The 27,707-nt window shown below is 30.1% G+C and overlaps 2 protein-coding genes across 3 annotated transcripts in view; both read left to right on the top strand.

Moving 5' to 3' along the window:
* The window catches only part of Cmpy (crimpy), a 236,374-nt gene that overhangs the window by 179,506 nt on the left and 29,161 nt on the right, over positions 1–27,707 (top strand). The gene's annotated exons all lie outside the window — the stretch shown is intronic.
* Positions 16,285–23,926, top strand: LOC141532116 (uncharacterized). Its single transcript, XM_074250296.1, has 2 exons — positions 16,285–23,076; positions 23,147–23,926. Exons 1-2 carry the CDS (start codon positions 23,032–23,034, stop codon positions 23,924–23,926), a joined length of 825 nt encoding a protein of 274 aa, XP_074106397.1. The 5' UTR covers positions 16,285–23,031.

Below are 27,707 nucleotides of genomic sequence, written 5' to 3'. Positions count from 1 at the left end.
GGCAGTCGAAATGGAAGTAGATTTCATAATAATTAAAACTTCTAGGCATATCGATAAAATGCCTGAATAGTGTACATCTGAAGTAGTTAATAGACACTCCAATTTTGATCCGTGTATATTTCATTGACTAAAATAATGATTTCCAAATTTTCCATAAATTAATTATCTACTATAAAACGAATGCAAAAGTAAAATTTCATTAGGTAGACAGAGAGATTAGGTAATTTTTTATATAGACCGATGGTTAGATATGCAAATTAAAACTCATTTATTAATCTTGTAGATGCAATCCACAAGAATTTTACAAGTTATTGCATTCAACAGTTATTTTTCAAAGAAACAGTGAAAGTACCAATTTCTAAATCTTTTAAAGAATTCAAATTGCTGACCTATACTATTTGATTATAAAAAAAAATAAGTATGACAATTAAAGCATATTTCACAAGCTTTCAGATGCGATTGACAGAAATTTAACAGGATATTGCGTTTAATTGTTATTGCGCACAAAAAGATTAAAAGTTATGACTCTTGAGATTTTTGAAAATTTTTTAATCGCTGTCATTTCTAAACTATGTAATTTAACGAAAAAAATAAGCAAGCAAATTAAAGCTGATTTATCAAACTTTCAGATGCAATTTACATATATATGTCAAAACTTTTGAATCATATGAATTTTCTAAATTCGCTTGACAACTTGTGTCAAATATGACAAAATTTTTCAAAAGTTCTATCATGAGGACCAATGCAATAGTTAAATTTCTATAAAATCTAATAAAAACTTATATTTGTCGTGACCTTGTACAGAGAATGTTTTTTTTTTTTTTTTGGAAAAATTATTTATTTAAAAAATATTCCACATAATACACAGTGCATAGAGAAAAAAGGAGTGAATACTACTGAATTGAGAGTTTTGTATAGAAGTAAAGTTAATTATTTAAAAATATAATTATCACGCAATGACTTATTTAAATTTGGATGAATTTCTGTTGAAAGAGTTTTTTAGTGAAGTTTGTATTTTGTATCAACTCTAGGCAACTTTTCAAAAATTCCTGAGAAATAACTTTTTCATGTAAATACACCTAAACATGAATACTAATGTATGGTAATATCTAAAAAATTATAAGTTGAATCAAACATACTTTTAGCTTGCCAGGTATGACATTTTTTGCGGTTTACCATCTAAAGTACAAGAGAACAAAAAAAGACCAGTATTGTTCTTGAACACAAAATAAAGCTTTTCAAGATGCATGGCCTCACATCCTCTTTTCTCACGGCACTTTTCAGTCGACAAGGCACTCTAGGAAGTTGAACTTTGGTTCAGGCCAAACAGCATCAGTGAGTTTGACATTGTGACCTCGGTGTATTGTCACGACGAAAGTAGATGTTTATATCACCTTAAAAAAAGTCAAGTTAAAAAATACATGAACTGACAAGTAAATGTACTTTAATACATAAGTAAACAATCATAAAAAATTCATTTGTAACTCTATTTTAGCTAGCTTAATCTTAATCTTTTTTTCTTTTTTATTATTCTCAGCTAAGCCCCCAGGGAGTGGTTGTTAATAATAAAACTCTCATTTTAATTCAATAAAAGTACTCTAAAAAAGTTTAATGAAATTTCATTATTGGAGTTCACTCATAATTTGTATTATGATTTAAAAAAATAATAATAATAATTTTATTATAAAAACAAGTATCTAAAACACCAGAAATGCTGTATTCGCGTTTAAATAATTTAATGCATCAATCGCTTCACAAAAAGTTATGCATAAAAGCGCGCAGTAATTCGATCAATATTCACGGAACAATATTTTTATAATATGACACAATTAATATATAAATTAGGGTAACGCAAAAAGAAACAATTTTTTTTTTTGAATTTCCAATTAAAATATATTAATTTATCATGTATTAAAATTTTCATCCAAAAATAAGATTCATAAAAAAAATTATTTGCGAATGATCAAGATTTTTTCAAGTTTCAAAGGAAAATACTTAGTTTTTTTTTCGACTTTTAAATCTGAATGTCAACGAACTTTTCATTTTGTTCTCTTTTGATGACAAATCGGATAAGTAGAGTATTTTCCATTGTTGGAAGTATTAATTATAACATTTTCTACTGAATTTGTCCTACAAATTTATAGATTTATTAAAGATTCTAACAATCTTGTCCCTTAAGGCACACTGTTTTACAATAACAATACTTTCATTTGTTTTTACTCGAAAAATAAATTTCTTATATCAATAACAATATTAAGTTAAACAAAATTTTCCATCGATAATTACTAGTTACTACTAATATGCCCAGGTATTCGTCTGTGCACTCATTAATTACACTGACTGATATATGAATATTGTATTAATTTACATTTCATACCAAAAGAATATTGAACTGGGAATCAAAACCAAATCAATTATAATACGCCCTCAGGGACAATAACAATAACGCCCTGGAAAATTGACGTTATTATTTATTTTCATTGAGAATATTTCACTAATTTTGAACTTATATGCATAGTAAAAATCAGTACAATAAAATATTCTACCAACTTTTTTAGTTATTTTTTGTAATCGAATGTAAAATATATTTATCTCTTTATCAATTAAATTTTAATAACCAACAATGTGCAAGTTTTATGAATAATGCTTTTATTCTTTTTACTTTTCGTTTCCATATATACATTAATCCTATATCTATATGAAGTGGTTATTGTCTTTGCATTATTAAATATAATAGTTGTATACGTTTTGAATGAATTTATTTTGTAAACATACGCAACGTTGAACGAGTGACGGAGATAGAACGAGTAACAGCGCGTACGAGACTACGAATTGGAGCGACAAGGATAGAGATACGACGACAACAAGAGAGTATGAAGCGAGTGAGGCACCGAGAGGCGTAAACACCCGAGAGGTATGGGTCCAAATCGACGCTGCATTCCCGCATTTCCCAATACGACGATCACCATCGATGATAGTTAGTTAATCAGTACCGTAGGAACAGAGGTGGCTAAAAATTGTCGTATAGGTTCACTGACTGTTATACGGACCTAAGTCAACTATGGACTGGTATCAATTCCAAGGGAAACGACGACTAGCGCCGCCAACTTCAATGAAGCGGATACTTCTCCGTGGAGAAGACGATTCCAGGCTGAACTGTCGATCTATACAGACGCGCTTTTGCACACTCCGCAACATAAATAAAATTTCGTAATTATGCTGCGACTTTTTGTATTTGAAATTAATTTGTAAACTTGTAGGGGAGTTATTTATTTAAGAATTTATTTATCAAGTCGACCACACGAAGTTCTCCCGAGCTAATACAACGAGGACGACGCTCCGTTGCTCGGTAAGCCGACATTTTTGTTCAGTGATGAATCCAGCGTTTTCGAGTCCACGTTGTAATGTTGTAATACATTTTGAGTAATAAAATAACACACGAGGTTTCAACGCTTTACAATTGTTACTTTTCAATGCTTTTATTATATAATGTGATTGTCGAAGTAAGCATGCGAGTGTCTGAAGTAACGAGGTAACGATGTTTGTTTTTTTTTTTTCTATTCTCTGTTAAAAATTAATATCGACCGATGACGTATATATTTTGTTTAATAAATTGTTACTTTTTTTGTTAATCCTTCAGAAAATGGGCTATGAGATTTTTTCTCTTGCAACAACATTTAACATAATGAATGTCGCTGCAGTGCAAGCGAAACACTAAAAAACACCCATGCCCTGACGGGTTAATTCTCCTGAATTTATTAAGAATAGTTTTAAGTTTGTACGATCCTATTCTTTACAACGACGTGTATTTCAGTATGGCCCGCCGCCCTAAGGGAGAGGTAAGATTGAGTCGAAGTCAAAGTGCTAATTAATTAGAGATTATTCTCCTGGCGCCCTTTATTTTTTTTTAGTATGCCAAAATTCAATATAGACGGTGAGCCTAACTTGATAAATCCCTGGGCTAGGCAAAACCCAGTTATAAATTGTACATAATTTTTTTTACTCCAGTGGGTATTTTGTGATTACTATAAAACATTATCTTTTTTTATCTAAGAGTCTGTAACTCCAATGATTAATAATTTTTTAATCTATAATATTTTACGGATAATATAATAGAAACTGTATTAACTTATAAAAAAGTTAAATTTCACAAATATTAATAGTTTTGTCAAGTTTAAAAATAGTTACCCGAGCTCTTCAGCAATATATAGTTCCATATACTAAACAAATAATTCAATCAAGGTTTGAGCTTTTTTAGTTCTGATTCCACCTCGATTATTTTTTTAATTTTAACGGTAATATAAATTCTAAAGCAACGGAGCACCTTAAAAATTTCTTAGAATTATTTTTTAATCACATAGATTTGATATTATGAAAAATAACAGTAGTACCACTGGATATTTATTTTTTTTTCTTTAGGGCTAATCAATGTTCATTTCTTTGAAGCGTTTTGGAATAATTCAAGAACATCAATAAAAAAAAAATTGATTTTGCAGTCAAAGCATTCCGTTACAACGAATTCTGTATAGTACTTAGTGCAATAAAATTAAATAGAGCAATAAAATGACGGAAATGTTACTATATATTTATAGGGATTCACAATGAGAACTGCTTTAAGTACTCACCAAAAGATAAGGGACCCTAGTGTAAAATACAATACCACTAGAGACTATGAGAGATTTTAATACATCCGGAACATAATGCTCGAACGCTTCATTATTTCCAGATAGTTTATGTACCATCGAGAGTTAGAACTCCCTGAGTTCTCACTCAAATGCTTGTTGGCATTGTATTCACGGAGATTCCAACGTAGCACGTCTCTAAAGTGGCAAGGGTGCCTGATAACTTCTCTGATCAAGTCTTTAGTTATATAGCAGTAAGTCGTATTACTAAGTATAACAATGCGTACCCAACTAAATTACGAGCAAAGTATATGTATATGTATATATATAACTACGAATATGCTTCAAATTAGTACGGGTATAGATAAAATCTAGTCAACAACAATCGTGTTAAAAGATAGAGCGGGCGAGCTTTTATTTTCGTATTTATAAATTCTTAAATTCTTAAATGCTTCTTTGAAGCATTGCGGCCCAGTTGAATCACGTACTAATAAAAAAAAAAGGAATTAACTTGAGTAGAGGCACAAGGAGAATTAGAACGATCGATAAAACAGAGCTGTCATCTGCACGGTTCGTGTCTGTACTAAGTTACCGACTATAATTTTGACCAAATCTACAACCTTTTTTATTAACTACCCTGATAGCCACCTTACCTATAACTTACTGTCAATCTACGTCCGCAATTTGAAGCAAACTTGACGGAAAGAGTTGGCAAAGCGAGCGATTACCTATTAGTTACCTATAACTTACTCTGCAAATAGACGTCAAAACTTGCTGTAGAAGTATTTCTTTCAAATTGTAGTAAAGTTGAAAGGAAATTTAACTACAAGTTTGATTGTTAACTTGTATTCAAGTTGCGGCCGTAGATTTCTGTCAATTTGCTTACAACTGTTGTTGAGTGAAGAATTACCGCCAACTTGATGTATAACTTAACCGTAACTGCTGGGAGTCAACACTTACTGAGAAAGCGCTGGCTATCAGGGTATTTAAAATTTTCCCCAGCTTATTTCAGCCAAATCTACGACTTTTTTTTATCAACTATTTTTAATTTTTCCGCGTTTTTTTACTATTTTGAATTATCTGCGTTTTTGACTATATCTGCAACACTTTTTCGCCATTTTACCACCTCTACCCTCAATTTTTTTCAAATTTCCGTGCTTATTTTGACCACATCTACAACCCTCTCGTTGCCGTTTTATTTGCCATTTTTTCCTGGACTTTATCTCCTACATCTTTTTCAGCTGCCTTTTCTGATGCTATTTTAACATTTTCTGTAAACAACTCTCAATCCCCACCCCAAATTGTAGTGCAAGAGCGGGGGAATTGCATCACATTTGTAAAAAATTGCGTAAAAAAATGACGTCATAAACAAGCTCAGACTCGATGATAATAATTGGAACATTGCGTTAGATAAGTGACAGGGGTTGTATCAGATAAGTTAGAGTTGCATCAGATTAGTATTGCATTGGCAGAAGATGACGTCACAAACAAGTTTAGACCTATTGATGATAACGTCACCAACAAGCTAGAACTTGCTTACAGAAAAGAGGTAAGTAGCACTGAAAAAATTGACGAAATGGCTGATGAAATAACTGACGATATCTGAAGACAATGAAAATGGCGGTGAAAGGATTGTAGATATGGTCGCGCGGGAAAATTCGAAATGACGGCGAAAGGACATGTGATAAGTTTATGTTCAAATACGAAATATACAACAAGTAACGTATCTTTTCGTTTGAATCAAACGTGAATCTTTTCTTTATTTAATTCTTCTTCTTAAATTAAATGAATCACTAGCTAGAATTGATGAGATGATTAAAAAAACGTGTTGCCGGCTTAAACAACATTTGACCTGGATACTAGTTAGTACGACTGAAAAGTCGCTAAGAGAGAAAAATCGTTTTTCTTGTGATTTAAGAAAAATTTTCTTTACAAATTAGTAAAATATAGACTTTTAATAATAAATTTAGACTTAAGTAGAGTTAACTAGAGAAATTTTTAAATTTTAGTCATTTTCCCATTTCGCATGGAATGCCCCATTAACAAATTCAAAGACTCGTAATTATTTTGGGTTTCAGAACCATTGTTCCAATAAAGTACCAGCCGATAAATTATCATAAATTGGTTTTATTACTGGTAAGACGTTCTCATTTAATGGAAGATTTTCGTGGTTAAATGACTCGCAGTGGTCAGATAGAAACCGATGGCATATTACTGAAACGGCTGTAACTCATGAAATAATAGGAATTTTGAAAAATCCTTTTGTGATATATTCTTGACTGTCTAAACTTTGAAAATGCGAAAAAACAAAATTTTCGATTTTTTTCAAAATTCTACACCAGAATACCTCCTTAAATGTGAATATGGATCTACAATTACATGCCTTTGCGACTTTAGAATCATTCTGAAAACATTATGATTTCATGATGGTTTCAAAGTATTTCCAGAAAGGTTTTGTGCCTATTTTCCAGCATAATAAATACATGGATATATAAAGTTCCATTAACAGAAGTAATGATTTGTAGTTATCGAATTCTACTCTCAGTACATCCATTAATGTTACGAATTTATTGATCAACATCAACTGTTAAAGTCATTATCATATGCAATATTCAGCGAATCTATTGGAAATTAAATAATTTATGAACTAATTCTTATAGAAAATATTTCGACTCGTCTCTTCAAATGCATCAGTAATATTTCACTGATTCAACTAGTGAGAGACAAGATATCTAATTGAATCAGTAAATTCCCAATAACTGGTTACATTAGTAAAATTTTACTCATTAATTTTGAGATAGACAAATGAAAGCTTGAATGATTTCTCGAAGTGATTAAGATTTGTATTCAATTGTAATTTGTAAATAATAATATTTAATAACATAAAATATCATAATTGATGACTACGGAAATTGTCAAACCGGAGAGGGAGTTGTATTATAAAATAATAGAAGAGGGTGCGTATTTTCTGATTCATTCCTTTGATCTCTTGCATTTATTTTTGCTTAACCTTAGTGTTTAAGACAGTATAAACCAAACTGATCGTTGAATTTATAATTCAGTGCTACATATTGATGTTGAAATATATTTATTACATTATAATGTATCTCTCATTTTGGTTCTTGGAATTAAAACTCGTTGTATTATTATATTCCTTACTAAACAAAATATCAATATAAGAAGGAAACAATTTGATCAAAATCATAGTTTTTTCAACTACGGAAGTAAAGTATTTTAGTAATTAAATAGCAAACAAGAATCATAAATTACAACAAAAATAATAACAATCTATTAAAGTTTCATTTTATATATAGTTACGGATCATCTTTAAATTTAAAGTACAGTTTCACTCTGAATGTTCGGAAAGTTTGTCACTTAACCAAGATTCTTAAATTATCACCCTTAATGTAAGCTCTTGTTCCAGCTCGTAAAGCAGTTACTAATTACAGCCTAAAACCACGAACGCGTTGCAGTTACACTCATTCTTTTTTAACTTAAATATTTTCAAAAGATAACTGATAAATTAATTATCAAGTTAACAATAAATATGAGAACTCAATTAACGTTTCATATACAGAATTCAAATTTACGTTCTAATACTTTAACATACGTGATCATATGATACATATATACCTCTATACAGTTACATTTTAAGTACTTATTTGTGTAATTGCATTAGTTCAAAATAAACGATAATTGTTTAATTTAAGTTAATTGAAAAAATTAATGAAAATACTACCATAGTCTCGAAACGAAAATAGTTAATTAATTATTTCAAAAAATATTGATATTTTTAATTACACAGAATAAAAATATCACGTTAGAAGCCATCCAGTAGATCGTGAACGTCGTATCTCGATGAGTACGGAACAATTTCATTATGTTAACAAAATTTTGAATCCTGATTACCAATATTGCGAAATTGTCAATACGTATAATGCTCGTAATAAAATATTTTCTTGATGGGACGAAAAAATATATTGTGATTAGCGCGATTACATTATTGGGATTATGGATATAAGTAACGGTGTATCTATCAAACAACTGAAAATTTCAAATATTGGAAGATTGTCTTCTATTAAAATAGAGTTTTGAAAATATGTCTGAACAATATCAAGAATCAGAGAGATCTGACTGCTTACGATAAAACGACATTTATTTAGACACGCAGTAGCCTATTGGATTCGGCCCTTGCTTACCAAAGCATTGGACCGGGTTCGAGCCCGGCAGACACCAATAAATATTTTCAATATTCAAGTGTATTATTCTGCTCAGCCCAAAAAATAACGAGTCCAACCACAAAAGTTTACTCCCTATCGTAGTCCTTCATGACTTGAGTAGTTTATGCGACTTTATCCGCATGGAAAAATATATATGTCGCATATATAATGTATATGTCGCATATATTTACGCAAAAGAAAAATATTTTAACATATATTTCTCACATAGATGCTGACATATATGTAGAGGTACATGCGAAAATATATGTTGACATATATGTAAGCACACACTGAAAAAAAAAATTTCTTAGTTTAAGAATTTTTTTACTCAAGTCAAGAAGGTGAAATTTTTCAACATTATTTACTTGATTCAAAATAAATTTTTTTCTGTGTATATCTAGACAATTATATGCGCGCATATCTGTTAATATATGTCGGACATATATATTTATATATGCGAGCGTATATGTAAACATATATTCTATTATCTATTGCGGGATATAAGTTTACATATATTCAACGCAAAAAAAATATATGTGAAAATATACATTTGCATATATATGAACAATTTATCTTCTTGGTTTTTAAGTTCTTGGATTGAGATCTTCGTATCTTCTATCAGAAACAACTATAGCTTGATGAAAGAAGATATTACCATCAGTGGATACAATCAATTTCTTCATGTTAGAAAAAATCTCTTCAGCCAAAATCAATTTTTTTTTTAATAACCTTATTTTTTTGTTTCAAGAAATAGTTTCTTTATTTCAAATGTTATCACGTTATTAGCTTCAACCGATAGGATTTAATTTGCATTAAAAAAACGAATCTTAAAAATTATTGGACGTTTTTATGGTATAGAAAGTAACAGAGACTGGAATAGTTATTTTCTATACGTATGTGCAAAAGTAGGTATTTTTGTGAGCTTGAATTAAAGTCACGAGGCTGAGATTATGGCCACATTCTCAACAAAACCGAACATGTTGTCATACGGTCGAACGAAGCGAGACCGGATATTACGTCCCTGGTTTTGTTGAGAATATATTCATAAACTCAGACGAGTGTCATCACTTCAAAGTTTATTACCAAAATGTCAACCTTTGAGGATTTGTATCGAACAAAATTTTTTGTAATATCAACGGCAAAACTCGAATTTGAGAGGATGGAAATAAAATTTTCTTCATACCTCGGTCGAAAGTACGTACTTTCCTCTCTAATGGTAGGAAAGAAAGTTTAACATTTACTCCCTGTGAGAAGTACACGCGCGCCCTTTGTAACGGCGGGAGGAAAGAATTTTTCATGCGTAATTACACTTGTAACTAGGGACTGTTTATTCCGTCACTATAGCAAATTCTTAACCGCTGTAATTTCTATTGCTACCTCTAACCTTAAAAATATTTATCAATGTTGTTTTGTCATCTGTTAAATTAGAAAAATTTCTGAAAATAATGTTCCTACCAGTAAACTATCATCAGAATACTCATCTAAAAATTTTAATTTGAATAATCAAGTTATGAATTATCAAAACTGTATACTCAGTGAAGATATAATTTTTAACTGCTCCAATATCAAGTTTGAAAACTGTGTATTTTATGGAAGGATTATTAATAATTGCGATCATTCAAGAGAAAATTGAAATGATTCGGCTTCGCCTCGGGCATCATGACGCGCAGGGCTGAAAATTCAACTTTCGGCCCTAGTAGTGTAATATACTATTTATACTATTAATTTATAATATACTATTAATACTATTTATCATTGAATATACGGGTCACAATTGTACATATTCTTTTAATTATATAGATTTTATTTAAATGATATAAATTATTATTATTTAGGTATTAAAATTTTTAAGAACATTAAAAGTATTTTAGCAAGATAAAATTTTATAAATGATGCGTAAAAAATGTGATACTTTATTGAAATAAACAATTTATTAGTTTCCTCAGTCGTCATTATAGATGTACGAATATGATTGATGTTTTACAGTAAAAAATTAGTTGATAAAACAAAAACTTTTTAACAAAATAATTAACAATTAATTAATCTATTAATGCACATTGTCTCGTTGTTAAATGAAAAATTTTCTTGTAAACAATCCTTTAATTTATTCAAAAATGATTTTAAATTAACGTAAGCTTGAATCAAAGGAACATTTTTCTCTATGTTCAATAAATTTCACTTTTCTTTCAGATAAAATTAAAATGAATTTTCATCTATAATTATGACTGGAAACTGCCCCAAGCATTATTTTCGATATTTAACATCCCCGGTTACTTTGAAGATACACCGAGCTAGAGCTAAGAAAAGGATTTGACTTTTTCTTCAAACACAAGATTTTATACGCATAAAAAGCTAATATTTGACGATTGACGTTGATTTACTGCTTTTCTAGCATGATATTAAAAATATTTCAATGGATTATAACTTTTACTGGGATTATAAAAGCTTTTTTTTATTCTATCATATTTTTATAAAGTGCTATAGTATAAAAAAATTTGATGTACCAGGTGTTGTGTAAATGAGTCAGTGTAAAAATTTTCGTATCAAAATCACAATAAATACCGTGTTAAATTTAGCAGAGTGGTTAAAGGTACGGCTCACTGGGACATATGGAAAATGGGAAGTAGTGGGTTCCCACATACCTATGTGAGTCCCAGTGAGCCGTACCTTTAGCTACGTCCTAAATTTAGGGAGTGTGAATTAAATATTTTTACACCATCCACCGTGTTAATGTATAATTCACGGTAATTTTGCGTTCAAAAATGAAATATCGACTCTTCACACAGCAAAAAATTTTTCGTCATTTTGTAGAGTGTTAAAATGTGTGTGTTGAATATTACACTCTAGTGTTTAGAATTTAACATTCTCATGTGTTGATTTAATAATTTAACACACAAGAATGTTAAATTCTACACACCAGAGTGTAATATTCAACACACAAATTTTAACACTCTACACAATAATGAAAAAGATTGTACTGAAAATTTTTCATTGTAAATTTCAATAAGAATTAAAATGTTTGTAAATTTTATAATGATAAAAAAACTTATTTCTTTTAATGAAAAGTTATTTGGAAGTTTGTAATATGGATTTACAAAAACAATAGTCTTAAAAGATGTAAATTTATGGAAATAAATAAAATAGTATTACTAAATTTTAGCTGGAATGAAACAGTAACTTTCATAAATGTATATAAAAATAATACATTGTGAAAGCGTCAACTCATTTAATGTATTAAACGGCGGCGTTCGAGTAGTAGTGAAAATGTAAAAGATGACAGAGGCACATTGGAGTGGAGCGAACCGCGTAAAAGCTTAGAGACATTAATTCTTTCCGGGCTTTTGTCTATTCGAAGTACGAGTTGTGGCCTTCCGCTTTTGTATTATATTCCGGACGATTTTACAGCTTACACTCTCCTCTTTTATGGCATATGCACTGTTACTACATTTTTTCTCTCGATCTTTTTCTATTTCAGCTCCTGACTCTGCTTACATCTCTTTTCGTAGTGGTTTACCCTTTGGTTTAGCTGCGCACGTATACTCTATTTTTTTTTCTCTCTCTAACTCATTTATTTCGGTATACATGCTCAATTTGAATTCACCTCTCGTCGTAGAATCTACATTTCAATAAACCGAGTCCAGTGGTAACCTGAGTGCAACTGGCATTGAGAGTTTACCCATCGAATACTCCTATGTACTTGAATGGTAAGCCGCACTTTTTAACGTCAACTTTCAATACCAGGAAATTCGAGTCTGTTATTGATTTTAATTGTAATCAATACTAACACTGTTCAATGAAATAGAATACCGTGAAAGGGTGCTCCAAAAATTAATTTATTTCTATAATATCGAAAAAAAAAAAACTTATATCAAATTAATGTCGGTGTGTTCAGATTCTGACTATGGTCCGGCTTCACTAAATCTGGTCAAATATGGGGATATCTAGCTCTGCATGAGAATAAAAAAAAAATTAATGATGATTTTTCAATTCCTTATATTTTCTACTAGCTGTTACCTGCCCGCTCCGCTGGGCACTTTATAGAATTGTAGTTTTAGATCTAGACTTGAAATTCAATTGGAGTATTATTTTAACTTGCACAGGTTCCACATTCCATCGAATCGGAAGTAGAATTTATTGAAATCCGTATTGAGATGATCTCTACACGACAAATAAAAGATCCTTACCAAATTTGGAGTTTTTTGAAGCTATATTTTAAAAATTAAGATTTTTTATTGTTAACACCCATCCCCGCGATCTTTATTGGAGGTGTTTCGGGTAAAATCCGTTCTTAGATCATGTTTGTATCACATGTAGACGGCTCCTATTAAATTGGGAGTCTATAGGAGCTATAGCTTGGAAATTAAAAATTTTCATTGTTGATACCTTCCCCCGCAACCCTCTGTGGAGGGAGATATCGTAAAATTCATTGATAAATTATTCCTACATCTCTTACAGAAGATTCCTACCAAATTTGAAGTCGATAGGAGCTATAGTTTGGAAACGGGAATTTTTCATTGTTAACGCCCCCGCAACCCCTCTTGTGGGAGGAATTTCGTAAAATCCGTTCTTAGCTGACCTCTACTCGGCGAAAGGAATATTCTTGCCTAATTTCAAGTCTCTAGGTTTTATAATTCCAGAGATATCGTGATGAGTGACTATATCTATAGAAAGTCTCCTATAGATTCCTAATAATGCGTAGATCAACATAAATTAGTTAATTGAACTAAAAACCAATGTCAGATAAGTTTATTAAAACAATTAAAAAAAATTTTTTTGTTTTAAAATTTAACTTTCTCATAAGGAGACGATTCAGCGATCATGCGCTCTCTGTCAGAGATTTTCAACGCTACTTTTGTTTGAAAAATTATACATGGGCATATGTGACCATCTCAGGCCACATCGGAAACTTGTTTGAGGGGGTTTTCTTATCCCCTTTAGCAAAAAAATATTAATGATCTACCTTAACTTACATGTAATGGACAGGAAGTTTTATTCCGTTTCTGATCTAATAATATTTTCCTACATCTTGCTAAGTCTAAGCACATATGATCATACCTGTAAAGTTTTTAACTAAAAATTTGTATAGATTCCTTCAAATTAGTTTAGATTTGATCAAATCATGAAATTAATATATCGTGCAAAAAAATAAAACTATCTGCAAGCTACGAAGTTTAATTCGATGTATACCGTAACTTCCAAGAGCACTTAATTTCTTTTTTTTTTAATTCTTTCTATCATCTTAAGTGTTTATAATTTGACTGTGAGAATCCTTCAAAGGTTTCTGTTTCAAAGTAATATTTAATATTACCTTTGAATAATTTGAATTTTTAAATCGTTTTTCATCGAAGTTTCGCTCTTTTAATACTTTCTGAAGTATTGAACTTTAACAGACATGAAAATGGGTCATTTTTTTTTATCTTTCCAACTGATAGAATTTATCTATATAATTGAGAGAATAAGGAAAATTTTGTATCCGCCGTATTTATATGATAAAATGAGTTTTTTAAAATTAAATTTAGTATCGTTGGAAGGGTCTCGACCTGAATTCATGTTTTTTCAACGTTCCATATGCTTTTCAACAACAATTAATTGATTACGATTGTAGGAGCAGGAAAAATATTTTGTTGTAAATATTTTCTATGCTTCTACTTCAGTAAAAATATTTGTTTTTAAGTACCCAGGTCAAAAAATTTAATCTGTTTTATGATAAATGAAAATTTTTAATATTTTTCATTCAATTTAATTTTATTATGTGTATCTATTTTCTATAAGAATTTAATCTATATTAGCCCGTACTATTTACGCGGAAAAAAATGGTGATGTAAAAATTGTATCACAAATGATACAAAAATTGCATTGCACTGGTGATGTTAATTTCGAATCAAGGTGAGACAAATATTGGATCACTGTGATGTAGATTTTGTATCATAGTGAAGTAAATTATTTGCGTCGTTCGCGCGTGCGTGTTAGAGTCACCGGTAAACCACCTACAGTATGTTGTCTTGACCGCTTGAATATGGTGTAGGTTATGTTTTGTTGATGCTTCGTGTCTGATGTTATTTATATTTTTTTTATTAACTAGAGACGTTTTCATCAAAAGAAATTTAGAACAATGGCAGATACTTTCGTATGCTCCATGCTAAAACAATTTGATCTTGATTGTTAACATATAAATTATATAAAATATAAATTATTAATAAAACATTTTATTTTATATTTTACGATAACGATAATATTTAATTTAATAAATTTATAGTTTTTATTTTTAAATAATGACTTTCATTTTCCCGATTGCTTTAATAAATCAATTATTCAATTAAAAATGTCAATTTTATGTTATATATTAATAGGTTGTGAGGTTATGTCATTAACTTGCGATAGCTACTAAGCAAACTGTTGTATAGTTTAGTCGCTGTCAAGCTGTTCCCATTTAAAATACATTAGATCCAATAATTGTATCACCGGGTGAGGCAAATTTAGGTTCACGTCTGTTGGCATCACATGTGAGACAATTTTTGTATCACCTGATGCGATTTTTAAATCAGTTTTTTTTCCGCGCACAATTCAGACCGATTTCAGATAATTTGTAACGTTACAATAAAATTGTTTTCTATTGTTTTAAGACCAAAATCAGACTTTTTTTGTCACAATCATTTAACTAGTTTTGATCGCATCAAGGTCAAAAACAGACCAAAACGTTCCATAATTTTTAGTCAGTTCTTGATCGTCTGTATACCAAATATTGGTATACAGGTTTTTGATCGAATGTATACCAACCGGTATACTTTACACTACCAAATAGTAAATACCGCTCATTAAATGATGGGTGAAATTACAAAGTTTAATATTAATCTTGTCATCTTGTCAACATTTTAGTCTTGTCGATGTATTCACATTGTGTTTAATATCGATGATTAGAAAACTATAGATTTAGATCCAATGAAACAATGAGAACTATTTTACGTATGTTAATACAAATTTATTAGTTATCACTGCAACTAATATTCGCAGGTACAAAACTTTTATAGCCCATGAAATGTTAAGCTATGAAAAATAAATATGACAGATGTAAAGTTATGATCAACGATCAGTTCATAAAACAAGAGAGCGCATGAATGTATCATAATTTAATTTATTTTTACAAATAAATGCGACTTATAATAATTTTTAATAAGGTACTTAAGACTCAACAAAATTATAAGTCGCCATCTTAGTCGATTTTTGGTCTTTGAACATTTAGAATTAAAATTTTAGATCAAAAACAGTATAAGATTTCATATTGAATTTGAAAACAATACATAAAGTCCAAGTACAAATTAACTAGACTAAAAACCGATCAAATTTTTTAGTCTCATTAGATTAGAAACAGCATAAAATATTTATAGCTGCTCAATTATTTTACTAAAAGGTTGTTTAGACTTTAAACAGATAAAAAATAATTTGAATAGTAGATCAAATACAGATGAAAATATTTTTAAATGTTCAAATGCAGATCAATAAGTTCAAATGCAGATCATTTTGCTCAAAGTCAGTTTAAATTTTTCGACCCGGATAGTTTTAAGTTGTAAAGATAAGTGGTTGTAAGTAAGGATTAGATGGGTAACTAGTATTTCTGACATACTGTCATCAGATGTCAAAATGTAGTTACTCTGTAAGATGGTTAAGAATATTGTAGCTTGAGTGCGAGTGAGAGAACGAGCAAGAGTGTATGAAGTATGCAAGTATGCTGTTTGGAGATGGAGTGAGAAGGAACCGAGAGGTCCAAATATTTTTAAGGAATAGTTTTTAAGTTAGTCTAACACCACCCAGGCTAGTGAGCAGTCGAGTATTATTTCCCTTATAAATAAATCCATTATTATACTTTAAAAAAAACACCGCCTCGTGTTGTAATTTTTTCTAATTAATATAGTCTAAAAATCTATATTTTACATGACAAGTTTTCGAAGTAGTTCTAAATAGATTCGAATTTGTCTATTTATTCATTTTGTTTTGATCATTCGAATGTGGTTATAAGGAATTTACAGTTAAATTTGGTATCATCAAAAAAATCTTGACAAGAATTAGTGTTTTTTCAAATTTTATATATTTTTCTGGGAGAGTCAATTTTTTACGTTAAGTTATTGGAGCAATTTTAAATAGTTTGTTGGTTCTATATATTTGTTCCATTACTTTTGTACATTAAATTATTTGTAATTGAATCTGATATAGCACTATTATTTTTCAAATTTATTTCAAAATCACTTAAACTATATGTAGTGTAATGAGAATTATTAAAAAATCATGAAGCCAAAATTTTCTTATTCACAATCTGTTAATCTCGGCAGTCAAATATAGTTAATGCAAGTTAATAGTACTGTTTTACTCCAAAATAAATTATTGTTTTAAATTTTATAGAAAAATGTTTAACGACTAGAGTCATATTTTAAAATTGAGTTTTCTTTTTTTAGAAATATATAAGAGATTTGTGTGATTGCAATTTGTGAAAAAATTTTTTTAATTGTAGTTTATTGTATTCTTTCTGAAACAATGAAAATATAATACCATTATTGTTTTAATAAATTTTTATGAATACCTTAGACATAATAAAAAAGTGTACGTATTTTTGTTTATCTCATGAGGCTATTCGTGGCGTGTACAAACAAATAGAAGAAAGTATAGTAAACGCATATCAACTTTTACTGCAAGAAAGTAAACTTGAGTACCTAAGACGGTGACTGCATTGAAACAGGAAATGGTGAGCAACTTGTGTATACGAAAAAGAAACAATGAAGAATAAAGAGACAGAAAATCGAGCTCCCTTTAGACTATTCGCCAAGTGAAAAGCTTAAGTTATATATTCTCACCTTTTCTTCCTCGATCGAAATCATAAATAACAATTTGCAAGTTAAGCAAGTGTTAGTTTCTATCTTGTGGTGTATAACTTTCAATTTATGTCTGAGAAAGAAAAATAAAAGTAATGAAGAGTTCGATGATGAAAAAAAAAAAATCTTTGTGTTAAATTTTTTTGAAACTTAGCAAGTTTTTTATTTGATACAGTAACGTCGTTATCAAAGTTTCTTTAATCTTTCATTGAAGAATTTATATTTTTTAACGAAGTTTCATTATCTTGATCTGTATTTATCTATTTTTTAATGTAACAGAATCGTTCAATGTAACTTTTATCGACCTCAAGAACTCTTATCTGACTAATTTTTAAATTTATACACATATTAGAACCGATGATAACACAATAGTTTAATAACTTTGTCTTGATGTTCCAATTAAAATCATTAGAATCAAAAACACAAATTAGTAAAACGGTGGATTCTACGGGTCATCTTTGTAGTTTCCCGCTAATTTCAAATATAAAGCGCTCCAAATTTAACCTGTTATGACGTTTTTGAGCTCTTCGAGCTAAAACGTCTCGTTTGTATTTAATAAAAAACTGTTTTCAAAATATTTAAGCGCCAATAGCTTAGACAAATTATCCGCTTTTAGAAAGCTTGGCAGTGTTTATAGCGTTCTTGAGAGAGCTTTACCACAACTCTGAAAAAAAAATCCGTTCTGACAAAAAATTGAAAAACCATGTTTTGTTGATTTTTAAAAATTAGATGTCTCACAAAAAAATGAATTGATTTGGCTATGGCTTGCGAATTTTGGAGATTTTCTCAGAATTTACCGCCTCAATTCAATCTCAATTTACAGAAAATCTGTTCAGCAAGGCCCGTTCAAATGTCGCAAAACACTTTTCGATCGGATACTCCGTTACAAAGTTATGAAATATTTACATGTTTACGTACGTATACCCCCTCACACACACACACACACACACACACACACACACACACACACACACACACACACACACACACACACGCGCGCGCGCGCGCGGACATCATCGCCAAACTAGCCAGAATAGCTTCCTAGGATTTTCGAAAATTGGGATGAAAACAAAAACTTCCCAATTTTCTAAAAATCATTGATTTTCTTAGCGGGAAGTTAAAAATGACTAATTTTACATGTTAAACGTACGGACTATAATAGACGAACAGTAAATATTGTTCTTCATTTGATCAAGTAAAAAATTACAACTCAGCGCTCCTGGTTTTTAGTTATACTAAAAAATTTGGATATAAATGGAAGTTTATTACAAAACAAAAAAACACACTTTAACAGCAAACCAAACTAAAATGCAGAAAATATTTTTCAATTATCAAAGTTGTGGTCAACAGCGATAGAGAGTCCAACTCTAGAGAGATCAACTCAATACAACCAACCCAATTATTTTTAGTAAGTTCAGTTTAGTATATTTTTTGACAGAATCTTTTTCACAATTAGCGATCAATCAAATATTCACAGCAATTAATATCAAAAACCTCATAATTATTTTGTAATAAAATTGATTTTTTTGTTATCATTTTAGTCTCATTTTAAATTTTGTTGACCCAAAGTTTATAATTGCAAATTAATTTCACCTTTTTAGTTCCATTTGCTATTAACGCGTATTTTTAGATATTAAAACTATTATTTATCGTAGTATACCTTTAAATAGGGATGAAATCTACGATTCTATAGATCTGTAGTACGTATCGGTTTGTAATTCAAATCATTTGAAAATAACATTATATAATTTTCTTCATCGTACCATAAGGTATGAACTATTTATAATGCTTAAATATTAATGGAAAGTTTAAGAAAAGATCTAAAAATATAAATAAAACATAAATACTATTTAAAAGAAGAATTTGTGAAAATATTACACAGTTCTGCGGGTTTATGAGTAATGTAAATGTAGTCTTTTCCAACCACCGAGCTTTGATCTTTTGTTAGTCATCAAATTTACAGCCAAGAATTCTAACTTTCACCTTTTTGTCAGCTAAAGAGAAAGAAACTTTGCATACATATTACTCATTATTTTTTAATTACTTTTCTAACATTGATATTGATTTTTAAATGAAGTGCGGCTAGTATGAGTGAAAATCAATAACGGAGTTACATAGTATTGTGAGATTCTTTGATTTTTTAGGTATATGGCTTTAAATTGTGTCGGACAGTATTCAATATAAAAAAGTATAGTTTTAGAATGAAAATAATTAAAATACTATATTTCAAGGAAATGACGAAAGAGTTAAACAATTTTCAACTCGTGCGATAAAATTATGATAAATTATTTTTTAATTTTCTATTCTTTGAAGTCTAATCAGATTAATATTCGTAAACTTTCAGGATAACTTTTTTTTTTGCTTGCTAATTTTATTATCGAAAATTTAAAACTTTTTAATACAAATTAAAAATTTGTAACAAAATTTTTTACTATTTTTATACACGACTCGACGGTGGATACGTCGAGTAAAGTAGAAATTTTGTCCAGGTCACCCAAAATAAAATAAACAAACAAATAGGAAGCTTAGATGCTCTTATTCTCCTAAGCGACACCGCAGCAGCCACCCAGGCTGGGTTAGTGCACGTTTGGACGCCAGTTATTTTTTTCCAAACAGGGAAAAATAACAAACCCTGAATTTCCAGAGCCAATCTGCAGGTATTCCAGGGAAATAAACAACATAAAGGTGTTAGGAAAAAGGAGAAACAATAATTTGTATTTTACGAAAAATTAACAATAATATAAACAGATATTTATTCAAACAAATTACTTAAAGTTAAGTCCAGAGCTGAATTCCTTAGCCGGATGGACTGTATAATCAAAATAATAATGACAATGTCGCGTATAATTACTAATAATTTGTCTCGATTCTTGATAGACTGTTTGATTATCTTACTACGACATTAATTGATGAATAGAAATTTTATCTACGCATTAACTTTGAACTACGGTATACCCGAACTCCTCAGTCGGGTTATCTCAAAAATACCATTATAAATCTTAAATCAATACTGGCTGATTCGAGGACCCAAACGCGTGACTTTCGGAACAGGTATTCCACTACAAACCCCCTTACTAACGACGGGATCGACTCGACAATTAATAATAACTTTTAATACCAAATTATTTGAGCCAGGAGACAACGCGACGTGCGGATAATAATTTAGCTCAACTTGTGAGTACTCACCAAAAGAAAAGGGACTCAAACCAAGGCGCTAGATCCACACTCCTTACACTATGCGGGCTCCCGCGTGTCTCCCAATTTTATTTTTACCGAAAACTATGAGGCCTTGTGTCCGATCACAAGGGCCTCTCCAGCCGTTTACTAAAATTTGCTAGTCCTACTCGTGACCGATATTACAGGGTACCACCCATGCGAGTAAGGACTATTGTTCAAATCTCCCTCGCTTTCTCCCAGTCTCTGCAGAACACTGCAAAACCGACCGCACCTACTAAAACCGCTTGAAGTCTACTATCCGTGCCACTTGGAGGCAGGTCAGGCGCAGCGGCAGAGCATCAGGTGCCCTCTGGAAAAGAATTGTCCACGCCCTTCCGGCTTGAACCGCGCGCTCGCAACGTGGCGTCTAACCTTAATAATCTGATCTTAAGTGCTATCGTTATAAATCTATAATTATCTATCTAATCGCTCTACGAATAAATTAAATATTAATTTATTTTGTTCAATCAACTCTTTTTATCTTTGTTTCAGTTAACAGTTCTGCTAGTTAGTGAATTTTGGCTCAATAGCAGCCATTCGCGGGTCTCAGTCTTTTACCGCATGTTAGCACGTAGCTTATCTGCTTCTGGCATTAACCTACATTTGCTTTATTAACAATTCCAGTGATTCTAGCTTAAATTAAAACCTTTTACCCGTGATAAATGACATGTATATATATAAATTAAGTGAAAATTTATAATAAATAAAATTATAACAACGAAGTGATATAATTATCAACCTAAATGAAATTATCCAAAGTCCCAGTATATTATTTTTCTTTCCCAGCATCTAATTCCTATTACAGCTATGATTCATTACCAATAATCAATATTATGCTTTTGCATTTCCCTTATCACCTGTCCCGATACCCATCGTTGGATCTTGATATTAAATGCTGAAACAAGCCCATAATATGATTAAATACATTATGGCATAGATTTACGGCAATAAATATACAAATAATAAAACTATAGTTCAGTACAATTTTCTGAAACAAAAGTCAAATTGATACTTAAGAATTAATAACAATAATACATAAATTCTCAAATATAAACAATAGTAAATAAAATATAATAAATGATAAAGAGTCAAATACAATAAATAAATTAGTCAAAATAATACAAGATAGTCAAACTCTAGAGACACACCGAGTGTGGATCTATTGCCAACACTAGGCGCAGAGAGGGACGCACACAAGAATAAAATCCGTGTGACAAATTTTGGTTTTGTAGATGAAGTAAAAAAACTTATTTTCTACTGAAAATAGAAGTAATTAAATTAATTTTAGGAATTGATGGCTTCATAGATATAACAGAATTGGAATTTTATTTCAATAAGACTGCTCTAATCCAATACTTAGGAATAATTTAAGAAACGTTTAATTCTGCAGGATAGCCAAAAAAATTTATAATGTTTCCAAGTTCACGGAGATCGTATAAAGAATAGATTAAATATTTTAAAATTGTTTTGCAATTAATATCTATTTACTTTTTGTAAATTATTGGGCAGAAATTGTTAATTCCTGTAATAAAAAAATACTTCATACAAAAGAAATATGAATAAAAACATACCCAGTCAGCATCCAAATCAGAAAGACTTCTGGAAGAAGTCTTTTCAAAGACGTCCATAAGAAGTCTAAATATGATGTCTTAACGAATTCATCAATCAGAACTCTTAATCAAGAAGTCGACAGGAAATCTTTTGACAAACTTTGTAAGACTTCTAAAATATGAGCTCTTCAAGTAGTTTACTTACTGAACTCATAAGACATCAATAATCTGAGCTTTTTAAGAGGTCTTTTTTCTGACTTCGTAAGATGTCATGAATATGAACTCTTTCAGAGGTCTTTTTGCTGAGGTAAGATTGAATTGTATTGGCGCATGCGCACAACGATAGAAATTTTATTTTTATTTTTTATCTCTGTTTTAATATAACCTATAAGTGTATGGTACGTTTTCTGTTTACATTCAGCGTCGAATTGCAAAACTTTAATTTAGTGAAATCAATTAATTATTTATAACCAGTGATTTCGTAATTTGTAAATTAAAAGTTCTAAAAATAATGTAAGTGCATATTCTTAGCTAATTAATATTTGACTGTGTATGATATTTCATGTTTTTATCAGTGATAAATTTGAGAAATCATTCGATTTTAAAGGTAACGTATACATTTATCCAAAAATAAATATAAATTATGATTTTTTTAATTTAAAATATTTTTTCTCAAGATGTCTGAAAGAAAAAGATTCAGTGAACTGTCTAAGAGTCAGAAAAATCGAAGATTGAAAAAACGCTGTGAGCAGGCAATTTTGGAGACTGCACGTGCAAAAGCATCGGTTGATACTTCGTTTGATAATGATCCAGTTATTAATAACAGTGTAATGAACAACGACAATAATTATGACAGTGATGATTTCAGTTTACAGTCGATTCATTTAGATAATACCGTAACCGATATCTCTTTAAAGACTTACACAGATAATAATGATAATTCTCATTGTACAACAACAAAAACAACATCAACAGTAACAGCAACAACTACTACAACTTCTATCACTTATAATAATAATAATAATAATAATTGTGATATCGAAGTACCAATTCCTTTAACCAAACAATTAGCTCAATGGAAATGCGAATTTAACATTACTCAAGCTGGATCAAGTGCTTTACTAAAAATTATTAGAAATGTGGAGTCAATAGAAGAGTTAAAAAGTCTTCCAAATGACAGTCGTACCTTAATTGATACTCCTACAGATACTACTATTCGTGAGGTTGCACCAGGAGAATATTTCCACTATGGACTGAAAGAAGGATTAATTGATCAATTAAAAATTGTCGATATAAAACAGATTACAGATATCCAGATTAGTATACACATTGATGGTTTGCCAATATCGAAGAGTTCAAAACGACAACTGTATCCTATACTGGGAGAAATTTTTCCAAAAGTCTCTGTACCATTCGTTATTGGTATATACCATGGACTGAACAAACCAAATGACTAATGAATTTCTTCAAGATTTCATTAATGAGTACAAAAATCTGAGAGAGGAAGGTTTCGAGTATGATAGTCATAAATTTAAAGTAATTATAAGGGCTGTCATTTGTGATTCACCAGCGAGAGCTTTTGTAACCTACACAAAAGGTCATGGTGGTTTTTATGGTTGCGGTAAGTGCATTCAAGAAGGAGAATATAGTGACCATCGAATGTTATTTCTTGATATGGATGCACCATTCCACACTGACTCGAATTTTATAAATCGTTTAAATGAAGATCATCATTTAGGAAAATCAGATTTTGAAGATATTGGTGTTGGTATGGTGTCTCAATTTCCAGTGGATTACATGCATCTTGTTTGTCAAGGAGTATCAAAAAAAATACTGACTTCGTGGACGAAAGGATGGCGACTAAATGATAAAAAATTACTTAAATTAAGTCACAAAATGACTGAAAATCAATATTATTATTATAATTATTATGAGTATTACATAACAACAATAATAATTTAACAATTAATATTAATAAATTTATAGCATGAATAAATAATATTTATTAATTTATAATAATAATATTCTGCAAATTTTCTGTATGAAATCAGAAAGAGCTCTCAATTCTGACTACTATAAGTACTCTTTTATTTGAAGTCGTAAAGAGCTCTTAATTCGGATTTCTGCAAGACATCTTATTTTTGAACTCAAAAAGACTTCCTAATTCTAACTTCTGTAAGCACTCTTTTTTTTTTAACTCAGAAAAAAGATCTCTGAGAATATTTGTGGAAGTCTTATATTACTCTTAAAGTGGCACATTCGACGTCCTCAAGACGTCTTAGAGACACCATTCCGTTAAAAATTACGACGTCCAAATCTTAAATAGGAGTTCATCAAGAACCTCTAAAGACATCATATTGTTTACTGGGTATGGAGCATAAAAATTATAATTGAGTTATAAAATCTCATGATTAATGGATAAATAATCCATAATCTTTTCGAAAAAATAATTAAAAATATTAGGGTGATTTAAATTGAATAAATACATCCGTTTAAAAAAAAAATTTTTTGTTACATTTTATTTTAACTTGATTTGAATTCCAACACTAACAATTTCGGCCTAAAGTGCAGCATGTATAAAATATTTTTTTGGTAATATTTTGCTGAATTTAAATTAACAATGATTAATTTTTTGAGTTTTTGATGAATAAAAATTTCCAAGGAATTAATAACATTTTTAACGACCCGCTATAAAATTCAATGATTTTCAAATAATCGCGCGCGCGTGTGTGTGTGTGTGTGTGTGAGTAAATTCCTTATAGCTTTCAAACGGCTTGACCGATTGAAACGCTTCGAGAGATATTTATTTTAAAAAATTTCAAAAAAGTGTTTTTTTTAATAATTTTAAAATTTACGGTTAATTCGTGTGGTAGATAATAATAGTATATTACACCCCTTAGGAAGTAAAAAAGAAAACCTCAGATCACATGTAATTGTTGGCCGAGGCGAAACCGATCACATTACATGTGATCTGAAACATTTCTTACCTTATTTACCTAGGTTACATGTGATCTGAGACATTTCTTACTTTACTTCCCTAGGTGTGTAATGTGCTATTCTTGTACTAAAAAATCTGCGTATAAAATTTTAAATCACATAAAAAACGATTGATTCGATCGGACGATATCGCAATTAAAAATTTTAAAAAAGCATCTTTCCAACAACCACTAGATTTTCGAGCTCGAAGCTGATCGTATTTTACTCTTCAGACATGATTATGTCTAATTCTTCAGGCCTGATTCATACATGAACAGGCATGGTTATATCTGAACATGTTTTCCTGGAATAATAACGCTAATGCCGGCGGTAATTGTTTTCTTAAACTTTTCAAGAGAAAAAATTTCAAAAAAAATTTTTTTTTTAATTTTTTTTTTAATTTTTTTTTTTTTTTCAATTTAAGCACTTTCTGGAACAAAAATGTGGAAAAAGCTCGAAAAAACAATTTTTTTCTCATTTTTAAAAATTATGAGCTTTTCCGAGCAAAAACGTGATCCTTTAATTTTTCAAAAATTCGATCAAGTGAAACAAAAAAACGGCTGGCTGGATTAATTTGATTCTTTGTAGGGTTTTTGTGGACATATTGATCTGTAAAAGGCACACTTAACATTAGTGGTTTCCTCAATATTTTCGATCCAGCGCTTGATTTTCCAAAAACCACTAAAAGCCCTTTTTTTGTTGCATTTTCAAATTCATGTGACGGAAAGAAAAAATTTTTTCGAAAAAACAATGGACAGTCGTTAAGGGAATTCATTCAAGTTCTTGAAACCCACCTTTAACTTTCTGTGCGATCATTGGTTGATGAGATATCGATAATCAAAGACAAAAAGATCCTTTTCCATTTGAAGACCGATATCTCAGCGAGGAGTGGACGTATCAGGGTGTTTAAAAAAGAAATTAATGCTAAATGAACAAAGTATCCGATCCTTATGGTGGTTAAGCTAAAAAAATTTTTTCCACGCCCGTAGACCAAAAAAAAACTAAAAAAATTTTGAGAATTTTTTTGTTGCTGGTTTTTCTACGATTACTCAGAAACCGCGGAGGCTACAAAATTTTGAAGTTCTAATCCAAAAACTAGACACTTGGAGCTACAATTTCCTTTTTTTTTTATTTCCTGTACGACCATTTCTCTCAAAGTTACGGCCTGTTGAAAACTACCGAAAAATTTGGAATTTTTTTTTGATCCCTTAATTTTTTCCAGTAGTGTATATATATATATATATATTAGGGTGGGTCAAAAAAATCGAATAATTTATTTTTGACTTTATACTCTGAAAAATAGGTTCGTAGACACCTAAAAAGAATTCTCTCCAAGTATAAGCTCTTAATTATAACGGGAAGGTCCTCCGCTTTGCGGGTTTCTATTTTTTTCGAATAATCAGATAAAAAAATTTATATATCGCTTCCAACTGCTTGGAAAAATATTCCGTGGCATAGATTTTGTGAGAAATTGAATGCTTTACAAAAAAGGTCTCTTATGACTTTTTCAAAAACTCAACCGATTAAAAGATATTCATAGTTGAAGTTTGGCTATTTTAAGGAAAATATTCGTTTTTATTATGAATTTTATAAGTCGATGAAAAAAATTATTTCGGATTGCGGAACTCATGATTTTGTAGGAAATTTACTGCTCTACAAAAATGGTCTCTTATGATTTTTGATTAAGTGAAGCCGTTACGAGATATTCATCGTCAAACATTAACGAATATCAATATTTCCAGTTTTTGATCAATAATTCGATAAATTTTAATTTAAACTATGAGTTTCAGGAAAATTTACATAAATTTGAGTTTCGATCGATAAAGAAATGTTATAAACAATTTTTTTAATATTGTTTTCAGTCTTGAGCTTGTTTGATTGCATTAAAACAAGAAATTAGAGCATTTTTTTCGACATATAGCCAATGATTAGTTTAATTTGAAGTGAATGACATATTTCTTTGTCAAATTTAATATGAAAAGTATTGAATCAAGTGAGAAACAACCAGTATTTAACTTTTTTATAGATAAATTTTTTATTGAATTATCAATTGCAATATAATTGTCTATATTTTTAACATAACAGTACGCTATTACTATAAATAATTTCTTTTATTACAATTTGGGAATGTTTTTGATGTTCTTTGACAACTTGCAATAAGTACTGGAATTGTTCTTCATTTTTGTCAAGCATTGATTATATTCACTGACTAATGCAACAGCTCGCTCTGCTGAATCATTGACAACTTTTAGTTGTTGAAAG

The sequence above is a fragment of the Cotesia typhae genome, unplaced genomic scaffold (assembly GCF_013202065.1).
Source record: "Cotesia typhae breed Kobodo isofemale line unplaced genomic scaffold, CoteBio_Ctyphae contig_119, whole genome shotgun sequence".
In the NCBI taxonomy this organism is placed as follows: Eukaryota; Metazoa; Arthropoda; class Insecta; order Hymenoptera; family Braconidae; genus Cotesia; species Cotesia typhae.
The sequence above is the reverse complement of the archived record's forward strand: the minus strand, read 5'-3'. Positions and strand labels throughout refer to the sequence as shown.

Coding starts and splice junctions, on each gene's coding strand:
- LOC141532116 (XM_074250296.1), top strand. CDS start 23,032: ATGTTTTTATCAGTGATAAATTTGAGAAATCATTCGATTTTAAAG. Junction 23,077..23,146: donor GAAATCATTCGATTTTAAAG/GTAACGTATACA, acceptor TTTTTTCTCAAG/ATGTCTGAAAGAAAAAGATT.